Source organism: Crotalus tigris, unplaced genomic scaffold (genome assembly GCF_016545835.1).
Source record: "Crotalus tigris isolate CLP2741 ecotype Arizona unplaced genomic scaffold, ASM1654583v1 scf7180000017694.5664430, whole genome shotgun sequence".
NCBI lineage: Eukaryota > Metazoa > Chordata > Lepidosauria > Squamata > Viperidae > Crotalus > Crotalus tigris.
In genome coordinates, this window is record NW_024096572.1 from 152,265 (window position 1) to 171,955 (window position 19,691).

Consider the following 19,691-nt stretch of genomic DNA (forward strand, 5'->3'; position numbering starts at 1 on the left):
CCATAAAGTCATTATTTTCCAGTTGAATTTTCTTAAAAACTTTCACAGTTTTACTTAGCACACTAACAGCTTTTAGAAAGAACAAGCTGTTTGCTTTTTTAAGATTTGTTCAAGCTTTGAGGTTCAATTTTTTTGTTTTTTGACTGAGAATATATAAAAGGACACAGGGCAATTCATTATGAGCAAGTAAAACGCTAACATTTGAATAAGTGCCCATAACATATATTTACAGAATATTTGTTTCATTTATTGTAGCCTTCTTATATTTGTGCAATATCAGATAGCTAATAAAGTCATAATTTTACTTTTCACGTGAAATGAAATACTAACGCTGTAATTGAGAAAAACATTTTTTGTAAACCTGCTTCATTAAAAACATCTCTTTGTGTCTGATTTGTATTATCTCAGGTTGTAAGAACTCTTCCCATCACATACTATCAACTTTCATACAAAATAAATAAATAATGTATGAATTTTACAATTGTGAAAATTAGTCTTTATTACAGCTCAATCTTCAAAAATATTGTGCAGTCCTAATCAGAAGAATGGAAGCTTGTGGGCATTTTTAATTTTCAAGAAACTAAAGCAGGCATGTCAAACTGCCTGCCCACAGGTCAGATGCATCATACTGAACCTGCGCCACCCCATTGCCGGCAACAGGGAAAAAGTCGCAATACGTCGTGCCACGCCATGTGACATCATGAGTTTGATATGCCTGAACTAAAGGATGGATTTTTGCCCATTATTTAGCAACCTGAAAAAACTGAGTTCTCATTTATCTCATTCTCATTTATCGTAACCCCCCCCCCAAAAGGTTCTTAACATCTGTTAAGTATACAATTTAATTTCATTGTAGAAACTGACTACCTGTTTGTTATTCTTTTGGATTTGTCTTTTTTCTCAATAGATTCAGTTGTAAAAGTTAGCAGCCAATAAGTGAGGTTATTTATTGTAACCACATCATGCCTTACTATCTATAGTTAGCATAGCATTTCTTGGTATCACAGATATATACATTCATATCAGGAATCAATTTATATTAAAAAATATTCACTTTTAGAGATTTTGCTATGCTTTGTCATTCCAGGCTGAGATGGGATATGAATGAACATTTTTAGCCATTCTTACTTTGCTGGTAATGATATGAAAGTTTATGTCTTTCCATATAGACTATCTATTTTAACTGTTTCTCTTGACTGCACTTCTTTTAAACAAATGAAGATTTACACAAGAGATTATTTCAAGAAGATTAGCACAGAAAACATTGAGTACAATGCCCTGCTAAATCCAGCTGCACTTCTAAAACTAGAAACAAAGTAGTTTAAAAACTTCAGAACTTTGTTCAAAAGTAATGTTTCTGTAAAAAAAAAGTATAAAATAAGCCAACTATATTACTTCAACTCTCCCCTCTCTTAATCATTATCTGATACTTTAAACCACTATAGAGTAGATATAGTTTTTTACATTTCAGTCACCCAAAAATATACTTTATGATCTCCTCCCATGGCACATAGTGGAAGAGTCTTGTGCCAGGTTAAACCAGATCCTAAGGGTGCAGAACCAATAAGGATAGGCTGCAGAGAAAAAAAAAAGATTAGTTTAGTTACCGGTATTATTTCTATTTAAGATCTAGCATACAGTAAGACAACTTCAAAAGAAATTTCAAAATACTCTTTAGCTGTTGGGCTGTAACCCAGCAATCATCACTGGAATTGGATATAACTTCAGAATTTCTAAATCCCAAGACAGCTTGCTTCTAAATTTGAAACTAGAAGCTGAAAAATAATGATTTAGCAAAAAATAAGCTATACAAGTAAAAAAAAATCTACTGTTACTACATGAGGGAAAAGTCCAAAATGAATCAAGATGGTCCTTCCAATCTTTTTTAAAGATCTGACACTGGATATAGAAGCCAGCACTTTCATTTAGTTGTTTTACTGTTTTTCCACAGTAATACCTAGATTTCCCTTTATCATAATCTATCCCTTTTACATCACGTTCCAAATATAGTTTCCTCTGATAGTTAAACATTAAGAACTAACAGATGATGCTTGTAAACATTTTGCTCTCTTGGTGACTAAATATTTCTGCTTGTTTTCTCTGGTAAAGATGAAAATCAGCAAAATCAGTCATAATACATCATGGATATCTAAGACATGCACTTATTATATGCTGACTCTTTTAGCCTTAGAACTTGGAAAATCAGGAGGCAGACAGAAATGTCTGTTGCTAAATCAACATATTGCTACGCTGAGATCTCTAGAAGTTCTATTATATTATTTACATTAAATCAAAGTATAAGCACAATGCTATTTTTGTAGCTTCTAATAATCATTCTACCAGAAAGAATTTCATGAAATTCAAACTCTCTTATAAGGTACTACCTTAAATGATTCTTTTAATTGGTTTCCATTAGTCCTTTCTGGAAATCTAATCCACTGGACATCAGAATTAAATTTGTACAATGCACAAAATGTATAAGATGCAATACAAGATGCAAAATATACAGGCATGACTTTAATTCTCTTAATCCTTGAGTTCCTTTTGAGTGCAGAGGACTGAGGTTGAATAATTTATTCTCAAGTGTTTTCCAATAGTCTCAGCTTTATTTTCCAAATCTCTGTTTCATAATCACTTTAACTCATATGGAAAGCCAAAAAGGGCAAATTTTACAGCACCATTTCAGGAAGACACAATCACAACGACACAAAGTTAATTACTAGTAATACTATATGCCTTAGATTGAACATCTTGCCTATTAAAGCCAGGTGAACTAGAATATATTTTATTATGCTCCAAATATCCTCAGCTTATCCCCTACAACCAGAATCTAAAAGGGATTTTCTTTTTAAGTTGCCAATTTCCATGGCATTTAATACATTATTTTTTAAAACTGAAGCCATTACCAAGAACACTGTGCACTGCACCATGAGAATCTAATGTTTTAAAACAGTAAAGTTAAAAAAAATTCCTTACAAGTATGCCTAAGACTTTAAAGAGAGAGTGTCTAAAGTAGCTTTCTGAATTCCAGCCTATATTTTTTTTCATTTTGACCATACAAATGCAGTTTTTCTTGAGATGTTCTGATAAAGTAGATTCAAAGCATATGAAGTCCAAGTGAGAAATAAATAAAAGAAAATTTCCCACAATGGATCACACTTGATTTGTCATGTAATCATAAGTTGCTTAAGGACAAAATTGTACAATAATTTTTTAAAAATGGATTTTACATCTTTGATTTGTCATAAATTTACCTGAGGGTGGCCTAAATGATGAACTAGAAGTTGACTGATCATTTTTCCTGGATAGCCAGTAGTGGCGAACAAGTTTTCATTCACTCGGGACCATCTAAACACATAAAGAGAAAATTAACAACATTTAAAAATAATGTTCAATATAATTATGAAAGTCAAAATTAAACACCTGAATTTCATCATTTCATTGGTATATAATAGATCTTTTCCAGTGAATTCAGTGAATCATTTTTAGAAGTCTATGCTACAGCTCTTGAAAATATTTTATATAATGTAGGCAAGATATTAAAGCAACCACATCTTTTGGAAGGTTTGTGCAGCTGTTAGAAAAGACTCCCCAGCTGTCAGTGTATCTAAATGGCTTCAATTTTTGGTTGGGAATATAGGGAAGTGTTATCTATGCATATACACAATCATGGGACATTTTTTGAAGAATCTAAGCATTCCAAAGACATAGCTACTTTAAAGTAAGATGCTTTTTCATACTGTCATGTGAAGTTCCCCTACTAAATGCTTTGCATAGGCCTAATGCTTGTGTATGTACAATACATGCACTCATCTTTTGGCTCAGTGTAAAAGATACAATAATACAGGTAGTCTTCGACTTACAATAGTTCATTTAGTGACTGTTTGAAGTTACAATGGCACTAAAAAAAGTGATTTATGACCATTTTTCACTCAACTATTGTAGCATACCCATAGTCACATGATCAAAATTTAGACACTTGGCAACTGGCTCATATTTATGATGGTTGCAATGTCCTAAGATCATGTGATCACCTTTTGTGTCCTTCTGACAAGCAAAGCCAATGGAGAAGCCAGCTTCACTTAACAATCGTGTTTACTAACTTAATTGCAGTGATTCACTTAACAACTGTAGCAAGAAAGCTGGTAAAAATAACCAAAACTCACTTAACAAATGTCTCACTTAGCAACAGAATTTTTGGGCTCAATTATCATAAGCTGAGGACTACCTGTAATCAATTCCTCACATAAATACTGAATGTGTTGCATTGTATTTCATTCCTGCAAAACAACTACATTTCCCTTGGAACAGTAATTGATTGCCCATGAGATAGTAATGTGATGCTGCTACCAAATAGAATACATCAGAAATATATAATACCAAAACCATGGGAAGTAATTATTTCATTCTATTGTACTGTGGTCAGATCCCACCTCAAGTACTGAACTGTGTGCAGTTTTAGGTACCATACCTTAAGAAAGTTTCAGAAAAAAAACGTGACAGTTTCGGGGAAAGACAATTAAAACTTCAGGGACTAGAAAGCAAGTCTTGTTTATTTTATTACCAGCATTTTTATGCTGCTTACTCTGGCATCTCCAAGGGGTCTGCATCCTAAATCTGCCCTTTGGAACATGAAAGCATGTAATTAAATTATAGGAATGCAAATTTTGGTTTTAATGTTTAAAAAATACATGCAGCTGAACAGTGAAACTAGTTAACCTAAGATGTGATGCGTTCTACTTAATTGTATGTGCTCAAGCTGGAATGGCTTAACTTGGATTCCTGCACTGAGCAACGGCTTGGACATGACAGCCTTTCTAACTAATGTAAAAATTACTATACATTGTGCTACAATTCTCCCTTATTTCCCGTTTCATCCCATTTTCTTAACAGATCTTCTAAGTCCTTTGAAAGCTGGGTAATCTCCTAATGTTTTAAGATTACAATTTTCAGAGTTCCCAACCATAAAAATTAAGCGAGAAAGGTTAGGCTAATAGAAAGAGTAAAATATTAACAATTAATTTAAAATAACACTTCAAAGAAAAATTGCACGATTATCTCTCAAATGCAAACTCTACCTGTAAATATTGGCAAAAGCCAAATCTTATGGTCCTTCACCAATGATTAATGGAGAAGTCAGTTAATCAAATGCATCAATTAAATATGTATCTAAATAAAACTTACCTAAATAATCTGGCTCTATCTGCATGGACAGGCCTCTTATCCAAAGGGTAACTAAAAGAGAGAATAATTTCTAATAATAAAAATCATTAATTCCTGATGAGAAGTAGGTCATGCACAATTTGGACAGCATGACTTCATTCTAAGATAACAATCAGAAATACATGCTATTCAACAACTTTATTTGTAAAAAAGGCTGTCACTTAAAAACCACAAAACGGTTCCTTTCCAACATAATTTTAAAAGCATTTCATATGGAAATTGCTTTTGAGAATATGTAGGCTTGAGTAACGTAGAAAAAGAATTGCTACAAAAAGAGATATTTTTAATTCTCTTTACTCAATCCACATATACAAGGGAAATGATGCATAAAGCAAACAAACGCAGTAGAAACATTTTCCTGGCTTTATTTCTCAATATATGTCCATGTTTTCTTTTTCTTGGCTTTTTATAGCAATATTAATTGCAAATACAAATTTAGGAAGTTATTTTGTAAATCAATAAGTGATTTCTAGAATTATTCTTTTTACATCTTTTTACATCATAAAAACTGTATTAACTATGTTAATATTTCTCTGCAAATTCTAATCAACAGTTAAAAGTGTAATAGTCTTTTATACTAAGGACTATAATAACAGAAAATGAGATCTCCTAAGCATTTCCTTTTTTCTTTGTACTTCTAAATCAAATAGGGCCTTAATAATAAATAATATTTTGTGCACATTTTTTAAAAAGACAATAATCATCTATTATACTGAAATGTCTCAATAAAAATGCATGGAATATTTTATGATACCTAGATCGAGTAATGTCCCAGATAAACCAGTCATTTCCTGCAACTGCTCCAACTTTAAAAGTATTTTTTAGGCACCAGCTTGCTGACATTAGTGGTGTTTGATCAGTTGTGAGAGACAATATAGCCTGATGTGTCACAAGATCATAGAATCGAATCGTTCCATTCTTTTCTGCTACCATCAACTACAAATGAAAGATAACAGTCAGTTGCAATTCTTGGGATATGGCATTATTCAGACTTGTTTATCCTGTACACCTTATTGCAACAGTGCAATCAAATATCATTATAATTACGTTCTGATTTTTCTATATGTCTAACATTCAAAAATTAATTCTAACTGAAGAAAGATCTTGTATGAAGCCAACTCCATCAATTATCATAATTCAACAATTCATTACATCATAAACACAAAGTATGAGAAATATGGGAAGAACTGAAGATTAAAACACATGACATCATCCAGCAATATAAATCCACAAAACAGATCATTCTTAGATGAAGTGAATTCCAACTGGCTTTAAAATGCAGCAATAAATTAAACACACCAACCCAAATTTGTTCTCATGCCCATTAGACATTACAAAAGGCCAGAAAGTCAGACTTCTTTCAAATAAGGCAGAGTTATCAAGGAGACCTTTTTGATTACTTAAGGTTCATAAAGTCCTATCAGTGCTTACTTTTAAAGCAATCCCACAGATCCATTTATAACTCATATTTTTCCTCTGAATACTTCTGCTGTTACTCATACTTGGGACTGCAATTTTATAATTTTGGAGAGCTATTTTAATTTTTATACCACTTGGCTTTAAATCTGATTTCATTTGTTTTATTTCTCCTACACAAGAGAAAGCTTAAAAACTGTCTAAACCAGGCATGTCAAACTGCCAACCTGTGGGCTGGATGCGTCACGCCAAAACCGCACCTACCCCCATTGCCAGCAATTGGGAAAAAGTGACAATATGTCATGGGACGACACATGACATTGCGAGTTTGACAAGCCTGGTCTAGACAGTAAATAAGAGCATGGTAGGAAATTATTTTACCTGACAATAAATGCCAGGTTCAAGATGCTTTGGAAATAATGAAGCTAGACCATTTTAATAATTAAATTATCATAGTATGATAATAGCTTTTTAAAAAATCTTCTCAGGAGCATAGAGAGCATAATTGATTCTTCCCCAGTCACTTTACCTTTCTCCAATAGCTTAAGCCAGTGTTTCCCAAACTTGACAATTTTAAGGCATGTGGACTTCAACTCCCAGAAGTTGAAGTCCTCATGCCTTAAAATTGTCAAGTTTGGGAAACACTGGCTTAAACGATGAAGTAGGTTACTACTTCTAAAGCAGCATATAATGTCCCTTTAACGGCAAAGCACATTTTCAGAGTTTGAACACTGGAAAATTCTGAAATGCTTCAGTTTTATATACAATTATTGTTAAGTAGCTCCCAGTTTGGTTGATACTTGCCTTGAATGCATCCTCAGGATGCCAGCCCACACTCATTCCAGGAGAACGTAGAACAAAATAAGCTCTTAAATGTCCTTCTAAATCCCAGACTCTAAACATAAAAAAGATTAGGGTTTAAGGAGGTTATACATTGTTATCCCTTCCTATGACAGTAAAGATCTGGACTTCTCATCCTAAATGCAGTTGACAGAAGATAGAATATGCATATATTAGTATCAGTGGATGATGATTATGAAGTTGACCAAAAGGAAAGTATATAATAGGAGAAAGCTATACTATATGTGCTCATTACAGCTACAGCCTGTTTGTATTCTTTGAACTAAAGCAGGGGTAGGCAACCTTGGCTCTTTTATGACTCGTGGACTTCAACTCCCAGAATTCCTGAGCCAGCATGGCTGGCTCTGGAATTCTGGGAGTTGAAGTCCACGAGTCATAAAAGAGCCAAGGTTGCCTACCCCTGAACTAAGGAGTTATGTACATTCTTAATCTGCATATTGCACACACATATCAATTAATATATCAAATTTACACCTTGTTTTGTGTGCTGGCCAACCACCACAGATAAAAATATAAGAGCAATATGAAAAGAATTCATCAAAATAATATAAATACTATTAAATTAAATAGCAATGAATTAATATATAATTAATAGCGTAATGGAGATTAGAACCCTTTTTTCTAAAGTACATGTCTGTGAAAACAAAGAGCATCTATCTGATTATGTAATCTGCAGACAAAGCCCTTTCTTTCTTCTGGTGCCAGAAATTTTGCCTTGTAGATTTTTCCAAGACAAATCAACATTTTCTCTGTGTTTATGTATTCAAAAATGAACTTAGTATAATTCAAGACAGTGAATTATTTTGGCAAAAGAATCAAACCAAAGAAGCAAAAGAGAACTGTGTCAATTTTACAGCTTATGATTTAATGCTTTAATCTGCTTTAAATTTAGTTGCAACATAAAGATCACATTCAGTTACAGAACATATTCAGAATACTTTCTTGCCTCTCTTCTGCTGCAACAAGTTCTACTGTTCACCTAATACAGCGGTTCTCAATGTTTGTGTGACGGCGACCCCGTCACACAAACGTTATGCGCATGTGCGGCGCCGCCCCCATGCGCGGTGCCACCCCCGGAGGCGCGGTGCCGCCCCCATGCGTGGTGCGCATGCGCGGCGCCGCCCCTGGAGGGGAGAAAATGGCAGATCGCCGCCTTTGGCGACCCCCAAAAAGTGGTCGATTGACCCCAAATGGGGTTGCGACCCATAGGTTGAGAACCGCTGACCTAATACAACTTTATACTTCAAATATGTGCAGGCAATAAAAATAAATGGATGTATAATCATATATCCCGATACTGCTAAAATTCATGGTCATTATGAATTATGGGGACAATATTGATCTCATCACAGATTAATGTTATCATCTATGCTCTGAAAAGTTAATGCTATTGTTGTGAGGTGACTTTGAGCCGGTCACTCTCTCTAGTTAGTACAGTCTATCACACAGAGTTGTTGTGGGGAAAATAGGATAAGAGAGTACAGGTAATCCTTGATTTAGAACCACAACTCAGCCCTAAATTTCTGTTGCTAAGTGAGACATTTGTTAAACCCCATTTTATGACTTTTTCAGATACAATTAAGTGAATTACTGCAGTTATTAACTTAGTAACATGGCTGTTAAGTGAATGTGGCTTCCCCATTGACTTTGCTTATTAGAAGGTCACAAAAGGGGATCACATGACCCCGGGACAGTGCAATTGTCACAAATATGAACCAGTTGCCAAGTGTTTGAATTTTGATCACATGACCTTAGGGATGCTGCAATGGTTGTAAATTTGAAAAATTGTCTTAAGTCTCCCCCCCCCTTTTTTACAAAATTTTATTTATAATACAATTAAAAAAAAATTGGATATAACGTGACATTCCAGTATATACATTCTTATCAAATTATTCCACATTTTACAATTGGTTCTTCATCTCTGAATATACATCTAAATTTTATATACAATACTTATTCTAAAATTAGATATATTTCTATCTTAACACTAGCCTATAATCCCAACCATCCTCCTTGAATCCCTCCAGCGGTAAAATTTATCCCAGGTTTCGAAATAAACTAATCTACATTTGTCTTTCAATACCATTGTGAGCCTGTCCATTTCCGCACATTGCAATATTTTACATAGTGTCTCTTCCTCTGTAGGAATTTCTTTGCTCTTCCATTTTTGCACGAACGCCAGCCTAGCTGCAGTCAAGACATGTAACAGCAAATAGATTGTTCCCTTATTGTATTTCTCTGTAGTTATTCCCAACAGAAAAAGTTCAGATTTTAACTCTTAAGTCCAACATTAATATATCTTTCAGCCATCTTCGTATCCTATTCCAATACTCACAGGCCTTTGGGCATTCCCACCACATATGATAATATGATCCTATTGCTGTTTTACATTTCTAGCATAAAGGTGAGATATTTGGACCCATTTTGGCTAGCCTTACGAGTGGGAAGTGCCATCTTTAAAACATCTTGTAGAGATTTTCCTTGTACGAGGTAGCTAGAGTGAGTTTCCTATTTCTTTCCCACAATTCTTGCCAAATATGCAGATCGATACTGAAACCAAAATCCTTACTCCAAATTAGCATAGTCTCCTTGTTAAGTCCCTTTTTTGAGTGCCGTTGTAACTTCGAACACTCATTAAATGAATTGTTATAAGTTGAAGACTACATGTACTAAGTATATTCACCACCCTGAATTATTTATAAAAATAATAAAAGACAAGATATATAGAGATAAATAAATAAAACACAACAATATGAAACCACAGCTGCCGGTTCTTCATGCGCATCAATTATTCCTAAGAACCTAGATTGTTGTAATACAGGGGTGTCAAACTCAATTTCATTGAGGGCCACATCAACATTTTGGTTGCCCTCAAAAGGCCAGGTAGGCGTGGCTGAGTGGTCACGGCTGGGCCGCCACAACTAGGTGGGCAGTGGGTAAAGGTCAAAATGGGAAGCCCGTGTCTACTGCTTGTTATCCATTGCCCACAGCGGTTTCCCATTTTCACTCCCCACCGTTGTCTCTGCACCTGGACTCTGGCCTGACGCCCAACGGGCAGTTTGTCTGCCACCCTCCCACCATGTGATTATTATTATGTTCTACACTGTAACAGAAGCACAGGGTTTCTCTTACATGAAAGGAGGATGCAATAGATAACCTGCATTTTTTAAATGTCAGTCAATCAACAAAATCTTGAAGAAAAAGATAAAGTGAATGAGTTAAAACAAAAACCAAATCAGTACAGGGAATTAAAAGGCTGGACAGATTTTATAATAAAACAGTTTAAAATTGTGCTAATAGATAATCAAGGCCAGATCTTTAGTCACATACTTCATGCATATCCAAACTAATTTGGGAATAATTTTTCTAAACTGGATGAGACTGTAATTAGCTCAGTTTTGAAGACAACCATAAATGGCGATGATAGTATTGCTTTGTTATTTTTCTCATTAAATCATAAGAATTCATAATGCTTTGAGGATCATCCTTAGCAGATTTTTTTTTGGAGAGACATAGTTGACTTTGAGATCACTTGACTCACAGCAATAAGCTATGTATTTCTACATGCTGTTTTTATCTGTAAATCATATTATTCTGGGAAAAACATACAACTTTTTAAAAAATGAAGTACATATGAACCATTTGCAAAGATGTTTTTGTTTATATCATGATAACAATATATTCCACGACTTTGAATGAGACTCTTCTAAGTAAATGTTTGGAATTTCACTATTACAGGTTGCATTGGCTGAGACCCAAAGCGTCATGTCAGCGAATTCTTTGTGAATACATGTTATAGTGCTTTGGCAACCTAATTTACTGGTTTGTTATAAAGCAGAGTGTGACCACTTTAATGCTAATATCAGTTGTTTTAAAGATCAGAACATTACACATGGATAAAAATATGAAAGCAAATAAAGACCAATGCTAAAAAATGTATGTAAGTAGTCAAGTGACTGGAAAATTTTCCATAAAAGGCAAAATCACTACATTATTTTTGTTTTTAAAACATATGCTACTCTTTGATTAATAGAATAATCGATTTCTGGCATTACTAATGACACTATATTATCTTGGGTACCTCATACCAGTAGAGTAATTGGTACATTTGTATTGAATCATGAAATTAATAAGTTAATTTTCATATTCACTCAGTTAAAAAAAACAGTAGTTTCAATATAGTTCTGCATTACTCTATTACTGTAATAATGTAAAATAAGGGACAAAGGCAGAGATAATCTTCTAAGAGACAGAAATTAGAAACAGAAAATACTGCATATCCCACTGCCAATGAGTTGAAACTAATTCTGAATGTTCAAGATGATTCTCAGAAAATTCTGTCTTCGCCAAGACACAGGATGGGAAGAGCAAGATCAATTTAAAATATTCTTGTCCTTCATTCGTATAGCATGAATCCATTCAAACTCTCCCACTGAAAACCCATCACCCAAACAAATAGGCCAAAAATAGATCATCTATTTGCTACAATAATCATCCAAATTCTAGAATTGTGTGTAGCTTCTAAATATTAACTAAAATATATATGTAGAAAAATTCTACAAAAATATCAATTTTCTACATGTTCAATTTGTTCACATTTATATACATAAATAATTAAATAGACATAAATAATTAAAGTAATATTTCATTAACAGAATATATACCTGCATGTGTGGTCATCACTCACACTTGCAATTTCTTGACCTTTAGGTGAAAATACCAAATCATTAATGTAATCTGAATGGCCTTCCAAAGTCTGTTAATAAAAAGGAGAAATATCTTTTATTATGGAATTAACACAAAGATGGTATTTTAAAAGAAGTAAAATCAGTCAAGGTAAAATTAAGGCACTATTCTAAGGCACAATAAGGAGAAGATAGCAAGATTAGGATCAAAATATAAGATCAAGACCCAAGTCATTTAGGCTGAGGACTTTGCTGGTTGAAACTATTTTGAATTGTAGCTTTGAGGGAAATAAAATCAACATGACTTTAGTTTTATAAAGAGACAATCTGATATGTTTAGAGCTAGTTTATTCAAACTGACATCAGTGAAGTATAATATGAATTACACTGCAATAGCTTGCACAAACACTAATTCCATACTAAAGCCGTCTTTGTTATTGAAAGCTTCAGGCCCAATGGTAAATAGATCTAAGTCACTAGAATGGTTAAATAACACTTCTTTCAGGTTTTTATCCCACTATCCACAGGAATTGGCAAGTGCCATTATTTCATTTTTGCTTGGATTTCTTAACATAGCACATGCTACAGAACCAGTATACCAATGCATCATAAATGCAGAATTTGGGTGCGATAATGCTTTTGCACTGTTTTTTTTTTTTTACAATGTATCTAATTTTACAAGTACGGTTCGAATGTTCAGAGACATATAGGTTATCCTCACTTAACATCCATTTGTTCAGTGACTGTCCAAAATTACAATGGTGCTGAACAAAGAACTTATAGCTGGTCGTCAAAGTTCTGGCTGTTGCAACATCTCCCACTGTCACCCAAACAAAATTCAGGTACTTGATAACCAGCTCCTATGACAAACTGCAACTTCTCACAGTCATGATTGCCATTTGCAACTTTTCCTGCTGGTTTCCCACAAACAAAGTCAATGGGGAAGCGAGCAGGGAAGACTACAAGTCTCCTTACCGGCTTTTCGTTGCTTGCATGCACTGTGCCCTCCTCCCTTTTGCTTTTTATGCACTCACGCTACTCTACAACACTGCCCTTCACCAACTCATGCAAGGTCTGCCCTAGGCCTCTTTCACCCTCCTGTGGTATCCCACACTGCTTACCTTGGACTCTCATTGTTTCCTGCTTTAATAACCTGCATGTCTTGGGATTATGATGTCAACTGGGATTGCCTAAATTGCCATCGCTAAACGATATGGTCACGTGTCATTGTGTTTTCTGAGCACTTTGCTTAGCAATGGCAATCCTGGTCACAACTGTCATTGTATCTTGAAGACTATCTGTATTGCTAATTCCACTGTTCTGTTCATTTTTATTCATCCTATGTCAAATCTGAATGGTTATGTTTCATTTATATTTAAATTGCTGCTGACTTCTTCTATATAAGGAACCATTTCAAATCCAAAGACCTATCACTGTGAGCTTGGGTTAAAAACACACACACTGAAAATCTAAGAACTCTGAAGTGAGGAATTACAGTATCACGACTGAAATAGTTCACTTTATCAATACTGAAAGCCAAAGTTTATCTCCTTCAGCTATTGTATATAACTAAGGAAGAGAGAAAATATATTTTGTCCATGCTATTACTAAAAAACTGGAGTAAGAAATCCTTGCACATCACCCAAAGATGTAACAGAATGTCCTGTTATACTTTCTGTTCATCTTTTTTTATTTATTAAATTTATATGCCACCCATCTCGCAGTTCAAGGCAATTCTGAGCAGCTTCTTAAATATTCTTAAATATGTCATATAGTTAATTTCACAATTCTTCATAGTTCAATCTACTTTAAATTTTATAAACATAATTGATTTTATTTAAAAGGTGCACTGAGAAGTATAAAATGAAACTTAAGTTTTGAATTGTTATCATGCTTATTAACACAAATGTGCTACAAAAATGTCACCTAGAATCACCTTTTAAAATACAAGATACAATGCAATTGTTTACGTCTGTTCAAAATTACTGAATGCAAGGCATTGCAATGCAATTTAATTTTCAATTTAAATTGATTTGTATACAAATAAGTATTTAAAGCCACTTTGTTATTATAATTTATTTCTTCTTCTCACCTTATATTCATTCTTATCTTTGAGGTCCGATATGAATAATCTTAACTTCCTATCAGCAGCAGCAGTACAAAATCTAAGATAATAAAACAATTTACTGTAATTTTGTGTAACAGTTGACATGCTATAGATTTCCTCAAATTAGTTTTCTTATCATGAAAAAGTACATCATTTAATTATTAAACTTCTGCAATATAGATAGTCCTTATTTAGCAACCACAATTGGGCAACTATCTTGGTATATGATGATGGGCTTATGACCACTTCCCCTTTGGTCACTAAGTCACTGTAGTCATTAAACAAAACATCATGTGGCCAAAACTTGTAATTTGACTTCTACATTCTACATTAACTGATTGTTCCAAGCTGATTGGGAAGCACATGATTAGTGATCACATAACCGTGGCATGCTGTAATGGTCATAAATGTGAGAATTGATCATAAAAATGTATTTTTTACATCAATGTTACTTTGAATGGTTGCTAAATAAGGCAGTTGGTAAACAGGGTCTACCTATATATATGCATAACAGATCACAGCAAAGCAGGTAGTCTGTAATTATTTAAAGTGTTTTTACTTGTTCTTCAGTGAAAAAAGCATACTGCATAACATTTATCATCTATAGAGAGAAGGCATTTACTTTTCTACTCAAGATATATGATAAAATGATACACCCAAGAAAAATATATGGGGATGATATAAAATGCATCTTGACACAAAGTAGTAAATAACAATTTGATTTGGAAATACAAATTATGAAATCTGCAAGTCATTATTTAGGACTAACATACATATTTTATTGCCATTTGAGGCAGAAGATAGCTGTTTATATGTTCCATATGGCACTGCATTTTGCTGTTGGATTTGAGCTTTAGTTATGGCTAATTTTATTTTCTACTTTTCAGGTAACTGATAAGTTACAAAATGGATAAGATTCATAGGAGTTTTATTATTTGAAAAGCATGCTTTATTTAAGAAGACATTGACACTGGTGCCTACTTGGGTTTCACTGCTGTTATGTATTTACTTTCTTAAAAGTTTCATTGTCTTCTATTAATTAGAAAAAGTGATAATCCTAGAGAAGTCACAGCTCTGTATTTCTGGACTGTCTATGCACATAGCATATAAGGAACAACAGCTTCTGCCCTTTTAAACTGACAGCAGCAGCAGTTTAGTGTCAGTGATGAACTAAGAGACTTATGAAAATAAGGTATTTTCACAGAATTCCTCTATCCAATCTGTTTTATTACCAAAATTAATGCTTAAACTTTTCTGGGAAGATTTCTAAATCATTCAATGACTGAGAAAAAGTAGCATTACACTGTATTTTTCAATATTTCTTGTATGAAATATTCCTGTTTTGTTATATTAATGACAGTTGTTTGAGCACACGAGAGTGCAAGTGTGGTGCTTTATCATGAAGAGGGCTCTTCCTAACAGATATGAGCAAAGTATAAAAGCCAAAAGTATATAATCCCATCAGGGTCACTCAAGGCTTGAAGGCCATCTCACTGTCTAGCTAAAGCAAGGAGGCAGCAATACAGGAAGATATTGGAGATATATGATCATTTTGTAGATAACGGCAAAGACATAACTTCATACTGCATGGGAGAAAATAATGGTAAACCATTCCTTGTATTTACCAAGAAACTCCATGGATAGACAGTATAAAATGATTGATAATACAGTTCTAGACGTTTTAGAAGGGCGCTCAGGTCAGATGGTACTCCACATGCTGAGGAAGAGGTGAGGATCTTTATGAGTACTAATAGTACTTATGATAAGGCTGGATCATAAGATCATAATTAGTCATGCAAGTTAGAAAAGTCAAGAGACACCATTGCTGATACATACTGCTAATACACACTGGATAATTAAGAAAGACAAAAAATATCAAACAGAAGTAAATATGTAGTGCACTGATTTTAGTCAGGGCTTCAATTATATTGACCAAATAAATAAGATAAAGCTATGAAATGTGCTTATGAAAATTGGAATCCCAGAATATCTAACTGTTCTTATACAAAACCTATACATATTTAAGAATCCACAGTTCAGACAGAAATGGCAAAACAGACTGGTTCAAGGTCAAGAAAGAAGTAAGAAAAGGCTATATATTCTCCTCTTATTAATTCAACCTATACCTATTCAACCTAAATATATATTGAGGGAAGCTGGTTTGGAATAATCATGGTTTTAAAATTGGAAAAAGAAACATGAATAACTGTAGTGCTGATGAACTACTCTGATTTATATTAAATATAAGTAAAACCAAATTAATGAAAACAGGTAAAAGAAATCATCCTTAAAATTGACAATAAAAATATTAAAGAGGAAATAGCTTCTACATTTTAGGATCAACTATCAAGACAAAAGGAATTAGCAATTAAGAAATAGCAGATTAGTACTTGGTAAAACAGCAAAGAAAGTATTCAAAAAACAGAAGAATCATGAGAATACCACTGATAGCCAGAAAAGAATCCTAGAACAAAATAGAGTTCTCATTTGAGAAACAGATAATTAACCCCAAATTCTCATATTTTGGACACATTCTGCAAAGTTGGAAGGAAGGAGAAAAAGATGACAAGGAAGTTTTTAACGAACACTGGAAGTTTTTAAGAAGAGATTGGACAAGTATTTTTCTGAAATGGTATAGTGTTTCCTGCCTGATCAGGGGGTTGGACTAGAAGACCTCCAAGGTCCCTTCCAATTGTTATTCTGTTCTGTTACAAGCAAGGTCGATTACAGTGAATGCACTACTGGAAGACCTGAAGAACTAAGTTGTCAATTGACATTGACTTGATGGCACAAAAATAATTTTACTTCCAAATTTCTTAAGATAGTAGATTGGCTGCTTTAAAAACAAAATTCTGAGCAAAAGATGCTTTCAGATTGACCCAGTATTATTATGTTCCAGGATGTCATTATACTAACACAGAATTGAGCTCGATACAGGGTATTGTTTTATAGTAAAGATCCACTTATAAACTAAATGTTCAGTAGTTATGGATAAAACTCTCTTTAGTATAGTGGTTCTCAACCTTTTTAATGCCGCGACCCCCAACCGGTCGTAAGTCGAGGACTAAACTGGTCGTAAGTCGAGGACTACCAAACCGGTCATAAGTCGAGGACTTTCCCTGCCCAGGAGCGCCGCACATGCGTAGTGCTGCCCCCTGAGCTGGCCGAGGCATAGCTGGCAAGCTGGCCGAGGCATAGCTGGCAAGCAGGCTGACCACTGGATGGGCCACCAGCTGGCCCAGTCCAAGGGAGGTAAGGCACCCGCCGGAAAAGGGGAAAAAAATGGCAGACAGCCTTGTTTGGCAACCCCCGTGAAATGGTCGATCGACCCCAAATGGGGTCGCGACCCATAGGTTGAGAACCGCTGCTTTAGTAGAATTTTACTTATTGGTAAAATTGCATAGGTTCATACTTCAAAATACCAAACTTCAGTATAATATGGAGAATCAAGGTTGTGGTTAAAATGTTGGACTTAATACAGGTAATCCTTGAATTATGACCACAACTGACCAAATTTCCATTGCTAAGTAAGACAGTTAAGTGAGTTTTGCCCCATTTTATGACTTGTCTTGCCACAGTTGTTCATTGAATCACTGCATTTGTTAAATTAGTAACAGGGTTAAGTGAATCTGGCTTCCCCACTGACTTTGTTGTCAAAAGAGTGTAAAAGAGGATCACGGGACCCCAGGACACTGTAACTACCAAGTGCCCAAATTTCAGTCACGTGACCATAGGGATGCTACAACTGCTGTGACTGTGAAAACGGTCATAAGTCACTTTTTTTCAATGCCAGTGTAACTTCGGACTCTTAACAAATGGTTGTAAGTTGAGGACTGCCTATTAGGAGGGATCCACTATGTATTTGGTCTTGAACTCCCAGACAAAAGGCACAATATGTAATTAATATTAAAACAAATAAAATCTTGCTATCTTTAAGTTTTTATTAGGCATATTACCTTATATGGGGAGGTACAGCATCCAATCTGGTTTCTGGGCTCCACACAATGGCATCAACTCTGCTTTCATGTTGAAAAGTCCTGAGAGTTTTATACTGTATTCCTTCCACTGCTGTATCTTCTTCCTAAAGATGCATGTAATATTTTGATATGCTTCATAACAAATGAGAAAGTTATTCAAATCAAACCTACCTCCTTGCCATGATGAAACCCTTGCATGCCCTTTTCCCTTGTAAACAAAATTAAGTGAATGCTGCAATCAGGTCTGGGAATAACTCCCATTGAAATAAAAAAGGATACCATTCTAAGTAGACATACATATTTCACTGAAGTAATACTTGTATCCTTGTATATATATACACAGTGACTCTGAAAGAAAACTAATTGTTGGGTTGAAAAAGTTATTGAGTCTCCTGGGGAATTCAGGATAATCGCTGAAATGAACTGCAGTCTTCCAAATCTTATGTCTTAATACATATATTAACCTTTAAACAGCGCAATACTTTGTTGATTCTTCTGCAATGGATTTACCAATTATCCTTTGGAAACTTCTGTTTTATGTATATCTTTTCCATTGAGTTTCAAAAGCTCTTTCCTCAAATTTCAGATGTAGCTCAAAATGTAGTCTTTGCTTCCAAGTTAACACTTTTACATAAATGTAAACATTATAATGTATACTAACCTGAAATCTGCAAGTCCCGACAACTACGTAATTATTGCCGCCATATGCAATGAGTGATTCTGCAGTGCCACAGTCAAATGGATTGAATTCTACCACATGCACATAATCCTTACATTCCACAGTATAGGCTGCTCTTCGGAAAGTCTCCTGCTTCATCTTTGGTAGAAGGAACCAGAAGAATACTTTCTGTAGTTGGATAAGAAAGGCATTCTAAATGCTGAATTCTACATGCACATTTTCAGCTAAGAACGTAATCTGAAAAACTGCAGCTTTGGTAGGTTAATTGCTCCATTTTACTATAAGTCCTTAAATATTTGAAACTACATTTAAACCAGTGCATAATAAAGGAAGCAAGAGATGGCAAAATCAGACATTGTGGAACGGATTGTATTAGCTAACCTGTTGGTTAGCAGTTCACCGGCATCTACTGAGCTCTGCCTGGCCTTGCACAGATCACCCCAAAAGTCCCAGGGGAAGGCAGGCTTGGAAGACAGCGGGCTGAAGCTGTATGAAACAGCCTCGCCCCATACAGCTCGTTCCTCATCTAAGAGGAACAGGTCTCTTCTTCCACAGACCTAGATTTACGCCGGAAAAAGATACTGTCGAGCGCACACACCCCCCCCCCCGCAACCAAGAACAACTTTCTCCACAGTCAGTTTTACCCATCAAATCCCCGCGGATAGTGTCGCCGGAACGGAGCACTTCCGAATAGCTTCACTCTCCCACCCCGTGAAAAAGCACTTCCGGATCGCATGAGGCTG

General features: G+C 34.8%; 1 protein-coding gene across 2 annotated transcripts; it reads right to left on the reverse strand.

Annotated features, from left to right (window-relative positions):
- Window positions 1-473: 473 nt before the first annotated feature.
- Window positions 474-19,662, reverse strand: NUP37 (nucleoporin 37). 2 transcript variants are annotated; one of them, XM_039338177.1, is made up of 10 exons: window positions 19,593-19,662; window positions 18,931-19,116; window positions 18,249-18,373; window positions 14,278-14,350; window positions 12,165-12,256; window positions 7,444-7,534; window positions 5,978-6,159; window positions 5,185-5,235; window positions 3,255-3,348; window positions 474-1,574 (listed from the first exon to the last, which is right to left on the reverse strand). In XM_039338177.1, exons 2-10 carry the CDS (start codon window positions 19,084-19,086, stop codon window positions 1,461-1,463), a joined length of 978 nt encoding a protein of 325 aa, XP_039194111.1. In that variant the 5' UTR covers window positions 19,087-19,116; window positions 19,593-19,662; the 3' UTR covers window positions 474-1,460. The 2 variants fall into 2 exon arrangements, with proteins under 2 accessions (XP_039194111.1, XP_039194112.1); XM_039338178.1 differs by lacking the exon at window positions 19,593-19,662 and adding an exon at window positions 19,330-19,566.
- Between the last annotated feature and the right edge of the window lie 29 nt (window positions 19,663-19,691).